The sequence below is a fragment of the Haemaphysalis longicornis genome, unplaced genomic scaffold (genome assembly GCF_048455015.1).
Source record: "Haemaphysalis longicornis isolate Haplotype H1 unplaced genomic scaffold, Haemaphysalis longicornis Haplotype H1 scaffold_74, whole genome shotgun sequence".
NCBI lineage: Eukaryota > Metazoa > Arthropoda > Arachnida > Ixodida > Ixodidae > Haemaphysalis > Haemaphysalis longicornis.
Genome location: NW_027526431.1, coordinates 26,595 through 48,574, shown reverse-complemented (window position 1 = coordinate 48,574; position 21,980 = coordinate 26,595). Strand labels below are relative to the sequence as shown.

At 48.2% G+C, this 21,980-nt stretch overlaps 1 protein-coding gene across 1 annotated transcript in view; it reads left to right on the top strand.

Annotated features, from left to right (window-relative positions):
• Window positions 1–3,521: 3,521 nt before the first annotated feature.
• The window catches only part of LOC144148049 (cytochrome P450 4V2-like), a gene marked incomplete at its 3' end in the record, with an annotated part of 42,061 nt that continues 23,602 nt past the window's right edge, over window positions 3,522–21,980 (top strand). The window contains 3 exon segments of the mRNA XM_077679647.1: window positions 3,522–3,857; window positions 16,754–16,863; window positions 17,618–17,706. Coding sequence (XP_077535773.1) covers window positions 3,599–3,857; window positions 16,754–16,863; window positions 17,618–17,706 — 458 coding nt within the window.

The window sequence follows — 21,980 nt, the reverse complement described above, 5'->3', positions numbered from 1 at the left end:
AGAAAAGCAGCCGCCGCGGCCAATTCTACCTTGAGCTGGCTGCAGCGAATTTCCGCAATACTTTCCTTTAATTCTTTATGGCTCGCAGATATTGTTGGTGATTGGGATTGATACAACAAATTACAACAACTTCGACTTGAAATTTCAGCTTGAACAAAAAACGATAGGACTTAGGAAGGAAACACGGACACGAACACAATTACAACAAATTTGGAACTGTCAAGATTGTCATTGTTAATTTCGTCCACGACTGTAACATTCCTGTGTGTAGTAAGAGTTAATCAAGAACGAGTAAAAATGCGCTAAAATCTCCGCTGAGTTGGATGAAGTAAGTTGACTAACAGTTTCACAACAGTTATTTCAAGGCGCGGAAGTTTCGAGTTCCACCCGCACGTTCCACCCGCAGCAGTCATCTAATCTGAAGACCTGATGCCTTTATTAACTATATTTTAAAAATATTCCATACATTGAAAAAGTGCCTTAACAGCTTTTTGGATGTTCTGTAGGTTATAAGTCGCCTTCTATTGACATCTGCTCAAACTACCATAATGTCGTTTTTATACCACCGAGGCTCATTGTTAATATTTATTTCTTTCGCAATAATATATAGTTTATTCTTTCTTTGTACGAAGGTTTTACAGGTTGAACACTCTGGCATCAGGCTGAATTTATCCCTAGTTATTGGCCACTGGGTCTGCATTACTAATGCCAGCAATTCGTCATAGAGCTAGGGTGCAATGCTGAAAACTGGTCATGTTGGTTCGTTATGTGGAGGATTCAAGCTAGTAGCTGTTCTGCTGCTGAGCACGAGGACGCGAGTTCGATTCCCGGCCACGGCGGCCGCTTTTCTTATGGAGGCGAAAAGCAAAAACGCCTGTGTGTGTGAGATTTCGGTGCACGTTAAAGTTCCGAGGTGGTCAAAATTAATCCGGAGCCCTCCACTACGGCACGCCTCATCACCTGCGTTGCGTCGGCGTGTTAAACCTTTCAATCAATTTATCAACAAATGTTTGAGCATTGCAAAGGGCACTGCGTGAAAAACAGTGAAAACAGCAAACAAGCGTCTGCGAAAAAAACAAGACACAAAAATGTGTGAATACACTCGGAATGTTACGTAACACAGGCAGACTCCTTTACAGGGTTGGAGGAGATACAATCGGAGTGGCACAAGTCAATACAAAATACAGTTGAACAGCAGATACAAAGTGCCACCCGTGGAGGTCAGTACTGCAATTCAACATACAGTATGTGATACGGTTTGAAGCGGAAAAAAAAGAGAACGCATAAAAAATCAACATAAATGTTCACTCGAGAGGGTTATTAGTAACTTTAAGAATGTTTCTGTATCCTTAACAATGTTATCTGGTAGAACGTTCCAGTGTTTATCAGTCCGAATAAAGTATGACTCCGCAAACGTGTTGGTTTTAGGGCGACGAGGGTACAGAACCTGTTTCGAGTTGCTGCTACAATCAAAGGAATGGAGGCGTGGGCGGGGGGCAGGGGGGATGCGCAGTAGCATTTGTGGTATAGAGAAAGTATTGACATGTTTTTACGGTGGCTGAGAGGAGTGAGGGTGGCAGGCTTTTTTTAATTCTGTCACACTGGTTTCTTGCAGGAAACACTTGCTTCATTCGTACTAGGTGTGAAGCAAGAATAAGAGTGTTTGAACCTAAACAAAATCGGTGCCAGCCCCTCCGTCCACCTTAATAAATGCTATAATAGAATTTTTTTTATTTCACAATAATCCCAGATATGCCCCTCTAGAGGCCAAGGAAACATAATTCACCACCTGCTACCAGAAGTCAACCTAAGTTGTGTGGTGCCCGACGCTCCAGCCAGTATTTTCTTTTTCTACCGGGCACGTGTCGTTGCCAAACGCGGTGACAGGAGTGCGATTTTTCATGCCGCCGCCACTTAAACTTAGGCTACTTTACAACGACACGTGTCCACAACAAAAGAAAAATACTTGCTGCAGCACGGGCTACTGCGCCAGCTAAGTCCATGGTGCAAGTGGGGCAGTGCGTGCACATGCCTTGTTCCCTTGATTTGTGGGAAGGCCTAGAATAATACCGACGGCGAGTTGCACTAATTTTAGGCTCCAAAAGCATCACAAAATAGCCAAAAAAGCAATGACGAGTACCTGTAAAGTCCTTTAAGTGAGTGCGGGCGCTCGCCATGTTGAGACAACAGTGCCCCACTGTTCCGGCATTAATGCACGCGGCAGAGGCCAGTGGTGACGGAGTTGCAAATAGGTGTTTCTCCATGTGTAAACGTGACTTCAATAGCTTTGACAAAAAGGTGCGTTTTAAATGCTGACGCATATCTATGCGGACTAAGCGAATAAACTTGCTTGTCCGTCCGTAACGCTACTTGTGTAGCACGTTTGCGCTGCTGAGCACGAGGTCGCGGGTTCAATTCCCGGCCGCGGCGGCCGCTTTTCTGATGGAGGCGAAAAGCGAAAACGCCCGTGTGTACGAGATTTCGGCGCACGTTAAAGATCCCCAGGTGGTCAAAATTAATCCGGAGCATCAGTGAAAACAAAACAGGGGGGAGAGCGGTAACATCTGTCGGCCTCACGGCTTCTCAAATTGCAAAGTTGTCATGCTAACAAAATTACCTTGTTTTCGGCTGAACGAAAACGCCCTTTCACCGCGTCTTTCCTCGAGGTACCCGAGGTACGTTTAAAGTGAGGCTTCTCATTGTCTCCTTTCAAAGGGGGCTTTGCGCCCCATTATAGTCACCCGCACTTGGCACGGGCCGGGTAAAAACTTGCTTGTGTATTTTTACCTTGATTCCAGTCTAGCAGAGAGAGAAAACCCTTTCTGCTCCACGCGTGTTGCGATTCCCAGCGATAGGTGCCGGGACGAATTCCTTGGCTTCCTTATTGAAACCTGCTCCACAAAAGCAGTCCAAACATTGCGCGGTTGTTCTCAGTCATTGTGCTTGTTTGTGGGGGGTGTGAAATTAACGTCTTCTTCACCGCCACCTCACGTCGCTAGTCGTACAACCTGCCTCGCTCCCCTCCCTTCACTCAACCGTTCTTTTCTCCAGCGCATCTCTCTGTGTCTCATTTTTCTTCTTCTCTGACTGAGCTGTTCTACTCCACGACGTAATTATTAGCGGGAAACTGAGAAAGAGAACGAGGATTTCGAAGAATGTGTTACGAGCCGCTAGGGCGGTCTCTCCTACAATAGAAACAAAGACGCCAGAGATTTAAGAAATCCCCGACTTGCGGCCTTCCCCTCAACCTCTTCTCGCGTAGACAGTCTTCGGAGGCAACTACTTGTTGACTGCATCGAAACTGAATTAGAAGCGTAAAACCCACAATTTTAATGCCGCGAAAGCGTTTTTCCTTGTGCGTTAAAGCATACCGCGCTTGCTTTCGGCCACAGCGATCCCAACAACAAGGTGCGGGGCACGTTTTGGCCTTTTGTATTTAAATCCCCTTCGTGGGCATTGCGCAAGGCACCACGTGGGCTCTTGACGTCTTCGAGGTGCGCGTAAGAACAGGGCGTCAAGGCTGCCGCTGAGAGTGTCAAGTTCAGTTCGCCACTCTCGGTAACAGCTCGTCGTTCGCAACCACCTCTGCTGGCAGATCATGACTGCCAGTGCCGTGCCAGCTATCAACTTGAACTTCTTCACACCGTCGAGGTTCGACACCGCACTCCTTCCCTCCTTACCATGGGTCAGCGTGATACTCTCGTGCGCCCTAATAGCGATGCACTGCCGCCGATGGTTCCAAACTTGGAGCCTACTTCGGCCGATGCCAGGACCAGGTCCGGATTGGTTGCCCCCGTGGTTCCTGCTATCAGTGTACTGGAAGTACCGGAAGGACCTTCCGCACAATGCGACGTCGGGTAAGAAAAGCGCGGGCTTTAGGGCACGTTGGCCGAACAGCAATATTTGCTTAACTGCTTGACTGAGGATTCCTTTCAGTAACCTGGTTCTTCCAGCGCGCAAAATATTTGGCGCAGGCCATGTGCACAACGAGCTATCCGAAGCAGCCGCTATACGTGTATTTATTGGATCTAGAACGGGATGTTTCCGCTAATATATTAACGTTCTGGTGATTAAATGTGGTCTGTCAAGGAAAAACAACTTGCCCATACATTACACAAGTCACCATGTAAAGTCGTTTATGTGTCAAAAATTGGGCTCGTTGATGATTGCCGAAAGATATGTTATCAAGCAAGAGGTTTCAAAGAACTAGAATTTGATATATTTAGCCTTTGTAGGTTAACGTTCTTGCAATTACAGCGATCTTTGGTGTCTTTTTGCTGTAATTCTTCGTTCGTGACCTCATTGCTAATTGCTACATTCAGCAACAGGTCAAGCTCGTGCATTCGCTCTTACAGAGTTCTTTTCTTTGGAAATCAGGCAAATCACTCTAAATGTGTCCGCTACAGCAAAAAATGTGTAACGAGAATCCTTGGATTTCTTCCGTCGGTTAAACCCATAGATCATCGAATCCACCTTTTATGAACTGCAGGAAACGAGGTGGTTGTGTGTTATGGTTTTCAGAATATTTAAGTGCCCTTGTTGGCATCAGGGACAAACAGAAAATTGATAGCGTTAAGGAAAGACATACATTTCTATCTGGTGTGTTTGGGAATGAGACAGATTCATAATGTGTGTAACGGCTTTTTAAATGTATAATTATGTACGTTGACCACAGTGATATGCATTAAAATAACACATTCAAGGAAAGATGTACATTTCTATCTTGTGTACTAGAAATGAGGCAGACAGATTAAATTCCAACCATTATTAACCTCTTGTCTGGGCAAAAAAATCTTGAAAATATCTTGACCAAATTTTCCAACCGGAATGTTATAATACGTAAGGAATGGGCGCGTAGCGCAACATGGGTCCTCTATAATTTATTTAAGGGAAGTTAAAGACTTTCAGCCGCCTCTTTACAAAGGAAGCTTGAGTTCATTGACTGGAATGCTTGCGGCTAAACAAAAAACCTACAACATATAGACGGTGATCAAAGTTAAGTCGACTGTTTTTTTTTAAATATGGCGCTTATATGCATGTCAAGACTATCTCTACAGTGAAGTTATGCGCCGAGGGGGGCACAGAATGAGGCGATAAATATTGATTCCGGTGGCCTAATTACCAAAATTTGAATAATTAACTTTTTAGTGGCGGCAGTAAGCAGGCATGTTTGTATTGGAAACTTAGACGCAATAATGTTTCTATGCAGCTTCATTTGGCAGAATTCTTCTAGCGCATCAGTGCTCCGAGATATAAAACTGTGAAGTTTAATGGCCGTTCGCATGATTACGTATGCGAGACAGTGAGGTGCGGCGCAAAGCTCCTCCCTTTTGTGACGTGCCTGCTGTGTACGGTGCTTAGTATGACAACAGTGTTGAGGCATAGGCAAAAATGATAACTCACACCCATTCAGTCTTGGCTGGTGTAATCGCAATCTGCAGTATTCGGAGCCGCTATCGCAACAGAACAGAACGGAGGAGCCTTGCGCCGGCCTTCGCTGTCTAGCATGCGTAATCATGCGATCGGCAATTAAGCTTCACAGTTCGATATCTCGGACCACAGTTGCAGTAGAAGAATTCTGCCAAATGAAACTGCGTAGAAACACGATTGCGTCTAACTTTCCAATACATACATGCCTGCTTACTGCCGCCACTAAAAAGTTGATTATTCAATTTTTGTTAATTAGCCAGCGACATCAATATTTACCCACTAATTGTGTGTCCCCCTCGGCGAATAACTTCACTGTAGAGGTAGACTTGACGTACACCTAAGCGCCTAATTTTTACAAAACCTGTCGACGTAACTTTGATCACCCTGCAGATTTTCCTCAAGACTAAAGTGCGAAAATTTATGTGCTGCTTCTGGGATCAAGAATTTTAGGACATTTCTTGTCGACTGTCACAAACGAATCTATTTAACCAGGGGGCAAGCCATGGCATGGATTTGCTGGGCCGCACTGGCTAGACGTTCCTTTATTTTCCACGGCGGAGTTTTGCGAAATCGTCTTTTCGCTTCGAGCCGAACATTCAATCAACATGGAATGGGCAAATAAGATGCCCAGTTGCGGTTCCGATGCCACTGTTGTTTGTATATTTGCCATGCACGTATGTGTGCATAGCAAATGTGATCCGATGCATGCAGATAGCTCTTGTCTTTCGTGAATAATATTTCCCTGCCTGTATTCTTTAGGCGATGAAATACTGCTCAATGCCGAGCGAAAACAAGTCGCTTGGTTGGAGGACGAGTTTCGAAATGGAAACCCGTAACAAACACGAGAAATTATATACACGCTTTAACGCTTTACCTGATATTTATTTGTTACCCTCAGGGCATACACGCATTGTAGAAGGGAGCTGCTTACATAGGAGAGCAAAAAAGATGTCAAAAGCCCGTGACAAGTGTTTAACGATTGCACAGACAAAACTATACAATAATATTAAAAAAACGTGGTAAAGCAAATGCAATTAACGCAGCCATAAACTCAATCATACTCGGAGCAAAAGAAAAGCAAACGGTAAACGCACATCATTCGCCTTAAGAGGACACAGAAACGGCGGATCGACACATGCATAGAATACACTAAAAAAGAAATAAACACAACGAAAAAGCACTCCTTACGAGAAAGTATGACACAAAAACAAAAACAAACAAAAAAAAACTTGCAACAAATTTGAATTTGACAATGCTCCCCGCAAATGGTCAGGGTTAGTAATGCAAGCTAAAGAAGCAGCCACGTGGTCCCACTCACGGCACGTTTTCGCCCAAAAAGAATGAGAGTAGGTGACAGTGTTTTAGCGCGGGATATGAACTTTGTGACGATGGTAAAGACGTTTACATATGAAATGTACGGGTTGTATTCAGCGTGCAGGTCTGATCTCCATCTTGCGGTAGATATATTGATTTACTTCATTTTTATATTATTTCTTATGTTCAAGGGGCTAAATTCAACGTGCCTGTTTACCATTGTTTTCTGTTTCTTCGGGTTTACTTATCTCTGAGGCTGAAATTTCTGATTATAGTTCCTGATGCATTGTTTGCCTGTCTTTTCTCGGCTCACTGAGCAAGATTCCATCGCAAATTTTAAGTTTCCAAGTATTATACATCTATCTTACCTCTTACTTTTCCCAATAAAGACTCACAAGTATCCAGGTTGTTAATAATTTCGATAAGACGGTGGCTCCTTATCTAACTACGTCCACAATACATAACTTCCTACTGTTCAGAATTACCTGGCTTGTCCTTCAAAAGCAACATGCAAGTCTCCGCTACTCTCTTGTGGCTCAAAGCTTCAATTTCTGCAGTGGCGGGGCCTACAAAATCAATTTTAGATGCGAAGCATCTCATGCTCAGGGCTGTGTTCCTCCCTCCTTTGTTGCCGTTGTTTTCCGCCGTCCGCACTCTACTGCACATGCGCGTCTCTTGAGCCTCGTCAGTGTTTGGGCTGTCGTCAGCGCAGTCCACAAAAAAGAAATAGCTAGGCGGTGCCCGGTTTTGATCCCACGACTCTCTGGCCCCAACGGGAGGTACGTGGCGCTCTTCCCACTGCGCTACAAACCGCGACGGGAGCACGTGCTACGAACGCGCTTTATGTCCTTCACAAGCTGAACGTCAACTGAAACGACGAACTGAAAACTTTAGAGGAGGATGTTGAATTTCCCGTGGGAAAGCTGTGGCGTGAAGAGCCACGCGCCTTGCAGCTCAACCAGAGAAGAGGACGAAGATGGCGAGCAGCGGGGTAGGACCACGAGCACGCAATAAAGAAAGACGAGAACCAGGAGGTGTTCGATCAGGTAACGCGGGTGTCGGTCTCTTCGCTGTCTCTACATTTCTCTACATTTCTCTGTCTCTACATGGGGGTTCACACTACGTTCCCATTCGTGCTCCGATAAATGAAACAACATAACGGCAACACAATTGAACCTACCCGGAGCCCACATGATGCTTCGCATCCTTCTCATGGTTCCCCACGGGAAGGTGGTGTAATTTTCTTTTTTCATATTGCACAAAGGCATATTAAAAAATGTTTTACACCATGTATTTTTACTTGCGCGATAACATAAATGTGGTTGAGTATCCTTTCGGCAACAGAGCCTCTCCTCCGTTTGTCAGAAATCTAAGGGGTCGCCTATGTGTCGTCGCTTATGTGGAAATATTTTTATCTCGCACAAATTATCTCGTAGCCCCGGTCGCTGGTTCTGTTCCAACGGAACTTCGCCTTAGGACATGCGGCTTTACTCATGCATACTTCACATTGGCGCTGTTATAAAACCATACGCGAGGTTCTGGTGCTTTTGCCACGAAACCTTCAAATTTCCGTTACTACAGTGATTACTACCGGCATTGCTTCGGGTACACTAAGGCCTAACTCCCTAGTTCCATTCTAGGCAATCTTCTGGTTGTCTGACTTGTACGAGCCTTTTTTTTTCCGCGGTCACGCGCTGTCGTCCTCATGGCAGCAGCAGATTATTTCTTCCTGCAACACTCCAATGAATCTAATTGAATTAGGCTGGGTTTCCGCGGACGAAAATGACCAACATGCAACCATAGAGGCGCCCACCAGAGGCACCAGCCAACACGGAGACTCAGCGCCGGTTGACCTTCGCTTCGTACCCGGCCTGTTTCCAGGCTGGCGGGGGGTGAAATTATTGTTGTGAAATTCGGAATAAAAACGTCGAATTCATGCAAATCACGCTCTTGTGCCGCAAACTTGCCCTTGAAAAGTTAAAGCCGTTCCACTCAACATAAAAGCTGTTGTAAGGGCAGAGCAGTGATTCGCCATAATGGGCTGTAGCGCCGTTATCCGCTCACTGCAACCACCCCTCACTGCTCTTCGCCGCCCTGGCTCACTCCTCTCGTGATGGATGGAGCGGAGGTTTGTCCAATGCAATTCAGAATTTCCCGCCATCGCAGTGCTCGCGTGCCTCCTGCCTGAAACAGCTCCAGCGGGAGTACTGTTCTTTTAAAGAGGAGAGTCTTTCTTGGGCTACTTAAACGCAGAAATTTTGGTCCGTCATACAGCGTAGGTCTGTCTGTCTGTCTGTCTGTCTGTCTGTCTGTCTGTCTGTCTGTGACTCAATTCAGCCACCCGGCCAAAGCGAAACAAAATCTTCGCAATAGTCTTATATACTCACAGCCAAATCTAAACGTCTAAGTCCGGTTTTATGTTCATACTTGTCAACATTATTGAACAAGAAGAAGACATTGCGCAAATATAAGACAGAAAATTAATACATAGGTGATATGTACAGGGTTCCTTTGTAAAAAAATTCATAGATGCTTGATTTTCGCGAAATGAAATACTACATCCACTGGAGAAAAAAAAATTCACACTGTCGCCCGCGCCACTATAGCTTCTGGCGGCATTGTAAAAAATAAAGCGCCAAGAGTTACGAAAGGTTCCACTAGATAGGTTTCACGGTCTGCTTGGAATGCGCGTGGACTAGGGCAATGCGGTTTCTATAAACGTTGAAGTAGGGCGCCTCAATTCAGGCAGGTCTCCGCCGTAATGCAGCGCTGGCATCGAGGAACCCGGCCTGTAGTTGTGGAACGCAGTAAATTTAAATAGACCTGAGCAACCTTGGTTGGAGCGCGATGGAAGAGGAACAGCATGAGAGATGAGCGGGAAAGCAAAGGGAGGCATTTACTTGGCAAATGTCGGCAAGGACTATCGTCTTTTGTAGACATTTGCAAACGAAAGGAGCATATCCGCGGCCAATTTTTTGTGCTTGCTTTTCTTCCTGTTCGTGCCGGCGCCGCCGGCGCTTACTGCGCTGTTTGGAACGATATAGTAGGGCGCTTCGTTTCTCGCGCGTCTCCGCCGTACGGCAGCGATGGCATTGAGGCACCCGACTTGGAGCAGTGGAACCCGGTAAATTTAAATTATCTTGAGCAGACCTCTAGCTTGTTATCTGAGAAGGAACGAGACGAAAGAGGAACAGCATGAGAGGTGAGCGGGATAGAGAAGGGATGCATTCACTTGCCAGGGGCACCAGTCGACTATCGCATTGCGTCAACGTTTGCAACGAAAGGAGCACATACGCGGCCAATGTTTTCTTGCACTGCCCCTTTTTGTCGCTTACTATCGCAAAAAACCAACCCTACGAGCGTTCCTAACTAAATGAACGCAGGCGCTGCCGCTTAATTACGTATATTTTGCCTTAAATGTACTAGTGCCTGCATTTTTTTGCGGTAAAGAACGGGGAGAACGACCTCGGTGAACCGCGGAGGCCAAGAGCTACCCTCGCCCACCAGAATGTACGCCTCCGGCAACATGCCGGGCTGGCCAATGGCGTACAATGTGTTCCACGAGAGTGTCCCAGCTGGCACAAGATGACCAGCTCTTCAACTGCGGTCCATTGGCGCACATTCGGGACTGGCGCTCCACCCCGTGCGTGATGCATGCTGCGAACGAATTTCCTCCTCTCTTCTCTGCGTCAATAAGTGGGTCCAGGGGAAATGATTGGCTGTCGGAAATGAATGACAAGCACCAGCAGTTCACGAGTTTCGACCGGTAATGACTATATAAACCACTTGGTTTTCGAAGCCTCTGTGGGACCCCGCTACGACGGTACGCCGGGCTCTGCTTGGATCCGTCATCTCGCTGCGCCGCCTGATTCCGGCAGTTGCTTGGCATCTTAGAGCGTTATGCGTTACGCGTTACAGCGCGCTACGATGACAAGGCGAGCCAATAAAGTGCTCTGCACTTAAAATTTGATGTTGACGAAGTGAGCGATTGAAATGGTGACCAGTGATCAAATACCCCCTGCCGAGTCAGCGAGCCTTGAGAGACGGCCGCATTCGAGTATATATTTACCCTACGAGTGCGCTGAAACTGACCGTGGCAGGCTGATTCCACAGTCAACCTGCGCGAGTTTGTGTACCGCTAGAGCTATAGCATAGACGCGGTCATGCACTTGGTTGCGCACTCGGCAGAGCCCAGGTCCCGTACACACCGTAACCCGTGGTTGCATCCACGGATCAGCTGGGATGTTTTAATGTTGTATTTAAATCACACGCAGTCTGCTACATTTACAAATTTTGTAGTTACAGCCGCCACTAGTTCGTTGTAAGAGGCTTCCAAAAGTAGTGCGATCTGGGTGCGAGAGTATTTTGTGGTTGTCGATGGGTGCAGCATGGATGGGTGCATCAGTGAGCCTGACACAGCAGCGTTGCTTTCAGGTCAGGGATGCTTTCAGGTCAGGGAAGTCGGGGGTTAGCCTCCCCAGGCCAAGGTTGACCACTCTGGGCGCATTTACGATAATTCCGTTAGTGTAACAATTAATTCGAAAGTGCTGTCCTCCTATTCCGATTCTTCTTGCCGATTTTATATGACGTTTTGTATGACGCTTGCTCTAGCAGGCTTGGCTTGGCTGCGCCTACTGAGCGGCTCCCCTCCCCCCCCAACAACCGAGTCAGTCGGTCGGCAAGCGACGGGTCGTCGCGAATCGTTCGCTCGACTAAACTTAAGAAATGACAAGATTTGCGGCCGGGGCAATATGGCTCTTTTTGTTAGTTTGTAAAGTGCATCAAGCTCAGTAAAGTTGATGAACTGACAGTATTGCCACACAAAAACACATGTAATACGTAAATTGACTTACGACGCTTTGTTGACTACGCTTCAGCGGAGCTCTAAGCTCTGTCTGCCTGTGAGACTGGTACGCTGGTATAAAATGTAAGGCCAGTTAAAGCGGGGGAAGAGATGGCCGAGTTAATAAAGGCATTAAGGAATAAAATCAACCGAAGCATAACGTAAAGCGTAGAACTGAGGTGCGCGAAGCCCTTTTTTTGCAGGGTGAACTGGCACAGCGGTCAGTGGCATGACCACACATTTGCGATCGTTTTTCGGGCATAAGGAACGCAGTCTCTAGTGATAGGATATTTGTGGAGATTCGAGGGATGCTTACGGCCCAAGCGTTATTCAAGAACTACTCATCTGAGCTGCTCGGAAAACGGAAACTCAGAATCTAAACACCATTAAGGACCGTTACTTCCTGGTTCCCCACGGCAACCACGGTGGTATGGACCATAAACGATGGGCCTTGCGTTCCCATCCTTATTTCGCACAGGCATTTTCCTTCTGGATGTGCAGTGGAAACCAAACGGTTTTTTTATGGGACATCCTCCAGCGAACTCTTCGAACAAATATGCCCCTGGCACAAAACAGCACGCGCTTCCTTGAAGTTCATTGTGATGACATTTCGTACGACATCTTTTTTTTTATCCTTTGTATTAACGCCATACGGAGTAGTGGAACGGCCGTAATAAATAGTGACGACAACGCTTAAATGTCTCGCTGAAAATATTTGCAAGCTGAAAGAAGTGTACCTCTCACAAGTATGTGACGATGGTGTATGGAAAGTAACGAGTTATTCAAATATAATTAAAGTCCGGAAATTTCCCCGGTTTGCAGAAAGCGGGGCAGCGGTGTTTGCTGACACCAACCACTAGGTTCAGCCTGCATTTGTTGCATGTTTTTATCTTGAAAGTCAGAAAAGAAAAAAAAGTATGAACGAGTGGTGTGAAGCACTCGATTCAGTTCATCGCAATTAGCAGGTTCGAATTCCGGGTTGAATTTTTTTCTTAGTTGATTTCTTTTTAATTAGTTAATGTTTTATATACTGCATTCAACATTTTGCTCTGACACCCTCATTGCTCCACGAGTGGTTTGGCAGACTGCGTGCGGACAGATACGAAAGCGCTCGCGTTGCCGTGGTGTTGACATAAGCGCCGACAGCTTGCAGACACAGTGCCGAATCAGCCGACTGTCAGCCTGGTGCGAACGTGACTCTTATGACACAGGAATGAGCCACGCAAGCTCCAAATTTGGGGCGATGCGTATCGCGGTTAAGCGTCTTCGACAACGCGGAAGTCATTCATGCCCTGCGTACGCCTCGGCTAGTGAATGTTACGATTCTAAGCGGTGCTGGCAGGCTTATCTGACGCATTATACAGGCGAAAAACCTGGCCGTAGTCCGGTATGCCGACTCCTGAGGTATCGCGAATGCCCAACAAACGACAAAGTGGGATGCCAAGCATGTTGTTGCCCAGTACCAAAACCCAAACTGGTTTCAACAACTCTCCACAAATAAACCACAACTACATTCCGACACATGTACTTGTCGCCAATAGCACTGAAGTTTTTCGTAAAGAAAAAGTTCCACTGATAGACATGAAAGTCCGTAAGCATGAACTTTAAAGAAATTGGGCATAGTCCAATCACATCGAAAGAATAATTTGCGTAGTCTGTAATTGCTTCGGCCGCCTCAAATGTCGCATGGTGTTACTTCTTCTTTCAGTCTCTTTAAATGAAATACTGCTTTGACGACCGGATAAAAGATAAAATGAGTGTTTATTTGAGCCAGTCCCTGCAATGCGAACACAAACACAAGCATGACAAATTCACTTCACTGTCCCTTTAAGTTACGCCGTGGCAGGGAGACCTGAACCTGTTAAGGCCGGTTACAATCTGTTAGGAGAGTCTCACTACTTCCTCGTGACGGTTAAGAGCCGTTCCATGGCCAGCTGCGCGCTCATTTTCCTATTTCCTAACAGAAGCTATTCCATTTGAAAATACCCAGAGGTTTTAAATCGTGCGCAGGAGAGAAGGTTGTAATAAAAATTTTGTTGCTCCACTTGGTGACTGTTGTCTTCGTGACGTCACTAGCCCACGGCATCAGAAAGAGGAAGCTGGTGCGCTGCTATTGTCTCCAGAAGTTAATAAGACGTTGAATGGAGTTAAGAGGAGCACTATCTTTCTGCTACGCACTCTAGAAAGGCTTCTGAATACTCACATTGAAAGAAACGAGGACGAAGTTTCAGCTTCGGGTCTCTCGTACTTTGCAAGAATCTTGCTAGCACGCACTACACTATGCTCCGTGGGTTGATACTGACAGGGCGCAGCAAAGGTGGGTACAGCTGGGACGTACAAGTTTTAGATGGAGAACGCGAACTTTTGAAAAAGAAATAATCTTTATGGCAACATTTGGAACCACATTAGGAACCATACCGATTTAGACCCCTGTTTTGATATTATGATAATGTTAAAAACACAGCTAATCCCTTTTCGTGAATCAGCGCGTGTGGCGTGTATTATGCCCGAGATTCCTTTGGTACTCCTATGCTGTCCTCAACATTGCGTGTACAGTGTCATTTTCTCTCACTTCCTCAACCAATGGAAATCTTTTTAGGAAAAGACGGTTAGGAACGGGCAATGTCACGACACCTGTATTCACACGCCCGCACACACTTAAAGCTACAAACACAAAGCTTCCTCCGCATTTCAGTGCTTACGTCAGTGAGGATAAGGTGACACACATTGTCCCACTTAATTACCGTTATTCCGCTTTCATTCTGTTCGGTTATACGTCACTGTTTTCCAAGAGGAACAGCTATAACTATCCCGCAGCTGAACAGAGTTAACTGCACAACCTCGTATTCAACTGTCCCCTCATTAATATCTGTGGCTGTTGTCCGTGAGTTTTATTGGCGCAAGGGCATCCATGTCAAAAAAACACGCCAAGATAACGACTGTCTTTGTAAGAAAAGAGACCACATTTTCGCCGAATGTTCCTACTCCGCGTAATGAGGGCCAACATGGCCACCACGTATACCTTAGAGGGACTCTGAAACACTACCGGTAAACTCTTTCACTCTTTCCTTCGCGTCTGAAAGCACGGTGAAAACTATAGTTATCGCCAGCACGAAGCGGCACTGCGTGATTTGTCGTCACCGCAGATAGCCTTCAGTTTATGCTTTGCTTTTGTGGCTTCTTTTTTAAAGTGGCCAGCGAATTCATTCATTGCTGCACCTAACGAAAAAGCCGGCCAATAGCCGTTACACCGCTGTAATGAGTAATTCCAGTGGTTGAAGAACGCCAAGACCGGGAAAGGGTGAAACATCTCTTGAGCAAGTTACTGAGTTCTCTGATGGGCATAGAGCACCAATTTTTGTCTGAAGTACTTTGCGAGCCCCTATTCAAAGTACTGGATGTGTTGGTTGGCTAATTCTGCGAGCATTTATTATTTCGAGAAAAGATAAAAAAGGTGTGGCAGGTTCCCTTTAAACTGTGCTGGCGCAGACGTGAAACCAACCTTTTTTCTAACCAACCCTGACATTACGTGACCGCGAGGGCCGCCTCCCAGCATTTGTGGTCGTCGCAGGCAGCGACAATGCCGGGATGCGCGATGGTTTCCCCGAGGTGCACGAACGAGCCCGGCCTTGGCGGGCATTTCAATGGACAAGAAAGGCCCACACTTCCTCTTGGCTGGCGGTTGGCGCGCATACGTTTTTGCGGGGGTAACCCGCGTGAAAACCACTTAATGAGTGGGATTTTGATTCCTTCTCATAATTCTGAGACATTGTAATTACACAATGTGCCAGCCCTGCAGGGTGTGTGTGCAAGCTCCAATAGCCCATGCAACTGCAGCGACAGCTAGCTGCTGCAACCGTCGCTTCTTTCTAGCTCGCGAGACCATTCTTGCTAAATAATAATAAATTTCACTAAATGACTTTTCCTATTTTTTAATTCTTGTACTCACATGAGTCTCGTAGTATATATTGGTATTATTCTTTGTATGCCTGCTAATGTATATTTTCGGTGTATGCATTTTTATGTTCTTCACCTACGCCTCTAGAGTTTTTTTTTTACTTTTTACAGTTCTGCCCTTCTTTGTACCGCGTAGTTGTTTCTTCCACACTTTTTCGGCATATGGGCAAGCTTTTTCGTTAATCCATTTTTTGTGAGGGCAAGTCGCTACACTTGTTATCAAGCTTCAATTTTATTTTGGTTATGATCTGTATATTGTCTGTGTTTTTTGTGGTTGTTGCTGACCGCCCCGTCGGTAAATGAATGTCTGCACCCCCATTATTCAGTGCTCTCCCAGATCCTGACAGGTATAATAAATAAATAAATAAATAAATAAATAAATAAATAAATAAATAAATAAATAAATAAATAAATAAATAAATAAATAAATAAATAAATAAATAAATAAATAAATAAATAAATAAAAGGCAAACAAATAAATAAATGTGCGGATGCAAAACATTCATCTCGAAGGGGGGATAAAGACCCAACTATAGTTCTTCCCCGAAATACTAGTTCTTTAGCAAAAACAAAACAGGGGTTATCGAAAAATATTCAGATATTGCGCCGCACGCCCCCACCCTTCATGTCATTTGGGGAAATAAAACGGCGCTGATCATTGGTATATACCCGTTGAAATTCAAGAGGAACGATCAAAATCAACTAGTGACACAACTCCAATCGCAGTCACCTTTCTTGGCTGTAGGTTAATCGGGTGCCGCAAGTCACACTAAATAGTCTTGGTGACGTCATAAGGTACCGGCGAGAACGTAGCTGAACCTCTGCTTCATCTATTTTCTGCAACATTAAGATTTCTTTTTGGAGTTTGAGCCAAATCTGGTGTGATTGTTATCGGGACGAAATTGTCTTTTTAACTATCCAAACTTGTAAGTTACATGGTGCCCCTTTTAAGAAACCGACAAACCTCAGGATGCCTCCCGGTATATCCTATTTTAGTAAGAAGTCACCCTAAAACTTTCTTTGGGCCAGGGAAATATGGCTTAGCGTAAAATATTTACGTTTGGAAGATATTGTTTCCAGTCCTGTCTCCAAAAAGCGTATGTTTACTAGTTTTTCGTTTTTTGTCCAATAAAATTTCTACTTGCTGTCTGGACATCAAATTACGATACCGATCGACAGCCATATTGTTGCATTTCTGTTGTTTTGCAGTGGTGCACAAGGTTATAAACAAGCTCTCCAAGAAGCACGACGGGAAGACTTTTAAGGTCTACATAGGAATAACCCCGGTTGTCATACTGCAGTCGCCAGAACCAGTCGAGGTACGTTGCTCAAGCTATACTTCGGTGGGCATTTATACGTGGTCGTATTACCTGCAGTAAGCAAGGTATCTCACATATCCTATCCCCTGGACCCTACTGCCTTCGAACGGCATTGTTCCCCACCCGTTTTTCTTTCCTACTGGCGTATAACATTTCCGGTTTTTAAAAACACTTCCAATCAACCAAAAAGTCAGGCACGTCACTTTTGGTGAAGTGGTCGCTTTTGGAGATGACATGTCTGGTATAAATGCTTCATCGCCACGGCATAGCTTTGGCTCTAGGAGGACGCGTCACAAGCCGCGTAGATAGCAAGTGGTCGAAGAACATTGCCGCAGCGGACACCCGCAAATGCGCGGATCCACGTGAACGCGGGAAAAGTATGAAGTGCGAAGTGATGCGTACATAGATCAGTAATTGTTGGAACCATCTTCAATTGTGTGATTAACAGCCTGAATAGCTGCACTTTCCGTCGCATTCATGAGTCTAGCGGGTGGCGTCTAAAATCGCCATCACGAAAGTGGAAGGCATAGCGCATTTTAAACGATTCTGAGCCATCGGAAAGCACCTGTAGAACAATTTCACCGTCACTTCCTATGTGCATATCCCACGCTGTTAGATCTGCACACAGTATGTAAACATAACGTCTTCAAAGCCAAAGAACACTATACTAGGGCGGCACTTAAAGCGAACGTGTATCTTTGGAAAGCAAAACTTCAATTTAGAGTTTAAACTTTTCCTTTTTCGTCAATCCCAGGTTCTCCTCTCGACCAAAGAAAACACCGGGAAACCCAACATGTACAGGTTTTTGAAGTCATGGCTGGGCCCCAAAAATCTCCTGACCAGGTGAGTGATGGCCTCTTTAAGGGTACAAAATGCCTGCGTCTAAGCTCGGCAAACCATGGATATGCAAAGCGAAAGCTTAGCTTAGCCTTGTTAGGTCAGGATTTCCCTTGGTTAACCATTGATTCAGCATTAGTTATTGCACTATTCGTCCAAAGCCTGTCTTCGTCTACGGTTGTGGTCCCGCTAACGGCGTTTTCTGAGCCGAACGCGTACAATACCTGTGGGGTGGTCAGACGCCTCTTGCCGACGAAGGCTCAAAGCTCCCGCGCAATGTTTAGCGGAGAGAATAAGGCCCAGCCTCGCTCTCTTTTATGGCCAAGCAGCATGCATGCGGCGAGTGCCGTGGTCAGCAATATCCAGTTGCGGAGAGCGCATGCGCCAATCCTGCAGTGACGGCGCCACCGCGCGGCTAGCAAACACGGCTGACGGCAGAGCTCGACCTGCCGAGTCATGCGCGTTGCCAACGGTGCGGCCAAGCTGCGGTTAATTGAAGGTCAAATCCTCCGTGAAGGCGAAACTGCTCGACGAGATCAGAAATGCTTTGCTTTAACACATCGGGCAGAAATATTTCTTTGGCGCTGAATAGAGACTGGGCCATGTTAGCGAACGTGTCTATTTTACTGACCGTTCTAAGTCAACGCATTCCGAAAAACATTATCCATAAATTGTATCGGGCAAATTCACGTTGCCACAATTGCTTTCTACAGTTCGCACTTCTGTAAATTACGACACAGCATCAGCACCCTCCGAGAGAGAGAGAGAGAAATCGACTTTATTGGATCAAAAATCCTACGGAGGCTGCAGGCGGACCACGCAGGATCGCCCACAGCCCGACTATTCTAGGCCTGTCGTCAAGGCGCGGTGTCCCCCCGACCTCCACTCGGGCCGGCCGGACCGCCGGCGGTCCCCAGGGCTCGCATCCCTCGGTCCCGCGCGGCATCAGCCCGCCCTCGGGATTGCCGGGCGAGAGCCGCCTCGACCCGCTGGACTACCTGCAACTGCACTTCATAGTCTCTTGACTGCATAGCCCACACCACGTCCGTCGGTAAGCCCCCCGGGTGTGACCCGGGTGGACACAGGTCCGTAGTGCAGTCCCAGAGAATGTGGGTAAGAGTCGCTGTTGCACTTCCACACACACTGCACTGCTCACTGTCAAACACCTCCGGGCACACGTAGCGCGCCAGCGCCGGCGTGAGCACAGAGTTGGTTTGCAGCTGCCTAAACCGCACTGCCTGCTCTCGCGTGAGTCTTGGATGAGGCGGTGGCATGGTCTGGCGACCGGCACGGTACCAGTCCAACATCTCGGCGTATCCCAGCAGCGGGTCCGCCTCCTCTTCGTCCTCGCTCACCTCACTGGGGCCCTACATTTCGCTACACCGAACACTCGCACTCGCTGCACGCACCACACCGCCACTCGCACGCCCCCCGGTCCGGCCTTCGTGCGGTTCCTCGGAGGCGTTCAGCGGGCCCGTCCCTCCGGCCGCCTCCGCGCGGTGGGTGAGAGCACGCGCGGCGGCGTCCGCCGTCTCGTTGCGGTTGGGGTGCGGGCCGCTGGTCGCGGGGGTGTGCGCCGGGAACCACCGAAGGTAGGTGGCCGGCACAGTGTCCGCTGCATTGGAGTCACTGCACTGCACTTCACAGATTTTCGCAGCACTTTTGCACACACGGTTGCGGGCGTAGCTCCTGATGGCAGAGCGGGAGTCGCTCAACACCGTGGAACACCTCTGGTCCGTAAGGGCGAGCGCTATTGCCGCTTCCTCAGCTTGCTGCGCCGATCGCACTCGCACGCTGCACGCGCTGTAGATTTCCCCGGTGGTGGCCTTTACCGCCACCGCCACGAACTTGTCTCTTGATCCGGCGTACCGTGCCGCGTCCACGAAGAGCGCGCCGGTGTCGCTAGCGTACGTGTCCGTAAGGGTTCTCGCTCTTGCCGCACGTCTTTCCGGGTTGTAGTTGGGGTTGACGTTGCGAGGTAGAGGCGTTACCCTCAGTCTCTGCAGGGTCCTCGACGGGAGCGCATGCTCCGTCTCTCGTAGCATAACCGCCTCGCTAGGTACACTTCGCCCATCGAGTCCCAGCCGGGCGAGGATGTTCCTGCCCGTTCTGGTGGTCGAGAGTCGCTCCAGTTGCGCGGTCCTTTGCGCCTCGGCAATCTCTTCCATGGAGTTGTGAACGCCCATCTCGAAGAGCCTTGCCGTGCTGGTACAGTCCAATAGACCCAGGGCCGCTTTGTAAGCCTTCCGTATTGCCGCATTCATTCGTTCTCGCTCTTGGACCTTCCACACGTGGAAGGCCCCCACGTACGCGACGTGGCTAATGGCAAACGACTGTACTAGCCGAAGCAAGCTGGCTTCTCTCATGCCCCGGTGTCTCGTCGCCACTCTCTTTATGAGGCGGCTGGCTGCCCCAATCTTGGTGGTCAGCCGGTTCACTGTGGCAGTATTGCCGCCGCTGGCTTCCAGAAGCATTCCGAGGACCCTGAGTACCTGCACTCTCGGTATGACTGTGCCGTCCCTCGTGCGGAGGGTAATTCCCTCGGCGCCGACGAGCGCTTGCTTTCGGTTCCTGCCAGGCGGAGGAATGACTAGTAGTTCCGACTTCTGTGGGGAGCACACGAGGCCAGTGCCGTCGAGGTGGTCCTCTATGGTATTGATGGCCGCCTGCAGCGTGTCCTCGATGTGACCGTCGCTCCCCCCGGGGACCCACAGCGTGATGTCGTCCGCATAGATGCTGTGGCGGACCTGCGGGACCTCCGAGAGCAGCTTGTTGGCCACCCCGATCATAACGAGATTGAATAGCAGGGGCGAGATGACCGAGCCCTGCGGCGTGCCAACGCTGCCCAGCTCTCGCTCTTCCAGTTGTAGGTCCCCGGCCTGGATCTTCGCAGTTCTCCCAGTCAGGAATTCTCGAATGTAGTCGTACGAGCGCTGGCCCAAGCCGAGGCTAGACACCTGCGCCAGGATAGCAGAATGCTTCACCTTATCGAAGGCGCTCTGTAGGTCGAGGCCCAGCACCGCCCTGTTGTCTTGCGAGTGGACGGGTCTGTCGATTATCTCGTGTCGCAGCATTAGCATGGCGTCTTGTGTGCTGAGCCTCTCCCTGAACCCCAGCATGGTTTCGGGGTAGAGGCCTTCGGACTCCAGGTAGCGTTGCCATCTGTTCTTTAGTACGTGTTCCAGGATCTTCCCCACGCAGGACGTGAGGGAGATCGGGCGCAGGTTGTCGATGCTTGGTGGCTTGCCCGGCTTGGGGATCAGCACGGTACGCGCGGTCTTCCATTGCTGGGGCAGTTTCCCGGCTAGCCAACAGCGGTTGTAGTACCGGGTGAGGTCGGCAATCGCCCCGTCGTTTAGGTTGCGTAGGGCTTTGTTTGGTATGAGGTCTGCGCCCGCCGCCGATTTGCAGTTCAACTCCTGCAGTACTGCCCGCACCTCCCATTCCTCGATGCAACTGTCGAGGCCTGGGTTGGGTGTGCCGCAATAGTCAGCATGTTTCTCCGTCGCCGTGCGTGGGAGGTACTTTTCGTTAATCGTTCTCACGGTCTCTCGTTCGCCGATCGACTTGACCGTAGTGGCCATGATCTGCGAGAGCCTGTGTTGTTGAAACCCTCGGGTGGAAGTGCTGTCGAGGAGGTGACGCAGGAGCTGCTCCGAGCTGCTGGCTCGGAGTAACCTGCCTTAAAGTGACCCTGAAACACTTTCTCTAACTTTTTTCTAAATCCTAAATGCCTAAATTACGTAGTCACCCAACACATCTTGTATTTCGAATAGGGGGTCGCAAACTACTTCAGCCAAGAAATTACCGCCTTACGCCCATCAGATAACTGAAACACTGGTTCAAAAAAATTTTCTCTCTTTCCCGGTATTGGCGTTCTTTGATCACTGGAGTTACGTAATTCCAGAGGTTTAACAGCTATCGGCCAGCTTTCCTTCAGTTGCTGCTATGAGCGCCTTTGATAGCCACGTTAAAAAACTGCCCCCACCTCCCCGAAGGGGATCGTGCGGAAATGCGAATGCATTGGGTGCACCGATGAGTGCGCTGCGGCAAGCAGTACCGGAGAGAGGCGTGCGCTCCACTGCATTTATATACATTTTACGAGCGCAGCGAGCGGAGAGAGGGTACGCGGAGAGGAGAGAGAGACCCTCTCAGCACGCCCGCTCCGCGCGCGAGCTCTCTCTCCCGCCGAGCTCCGCGATGCGAGCGCCCTCACACGCCCGAGCGCGCTCCTCCTCTCCACTCAGTCTCCGCTACTCCGCCCGAGCTCCGCGATGCGA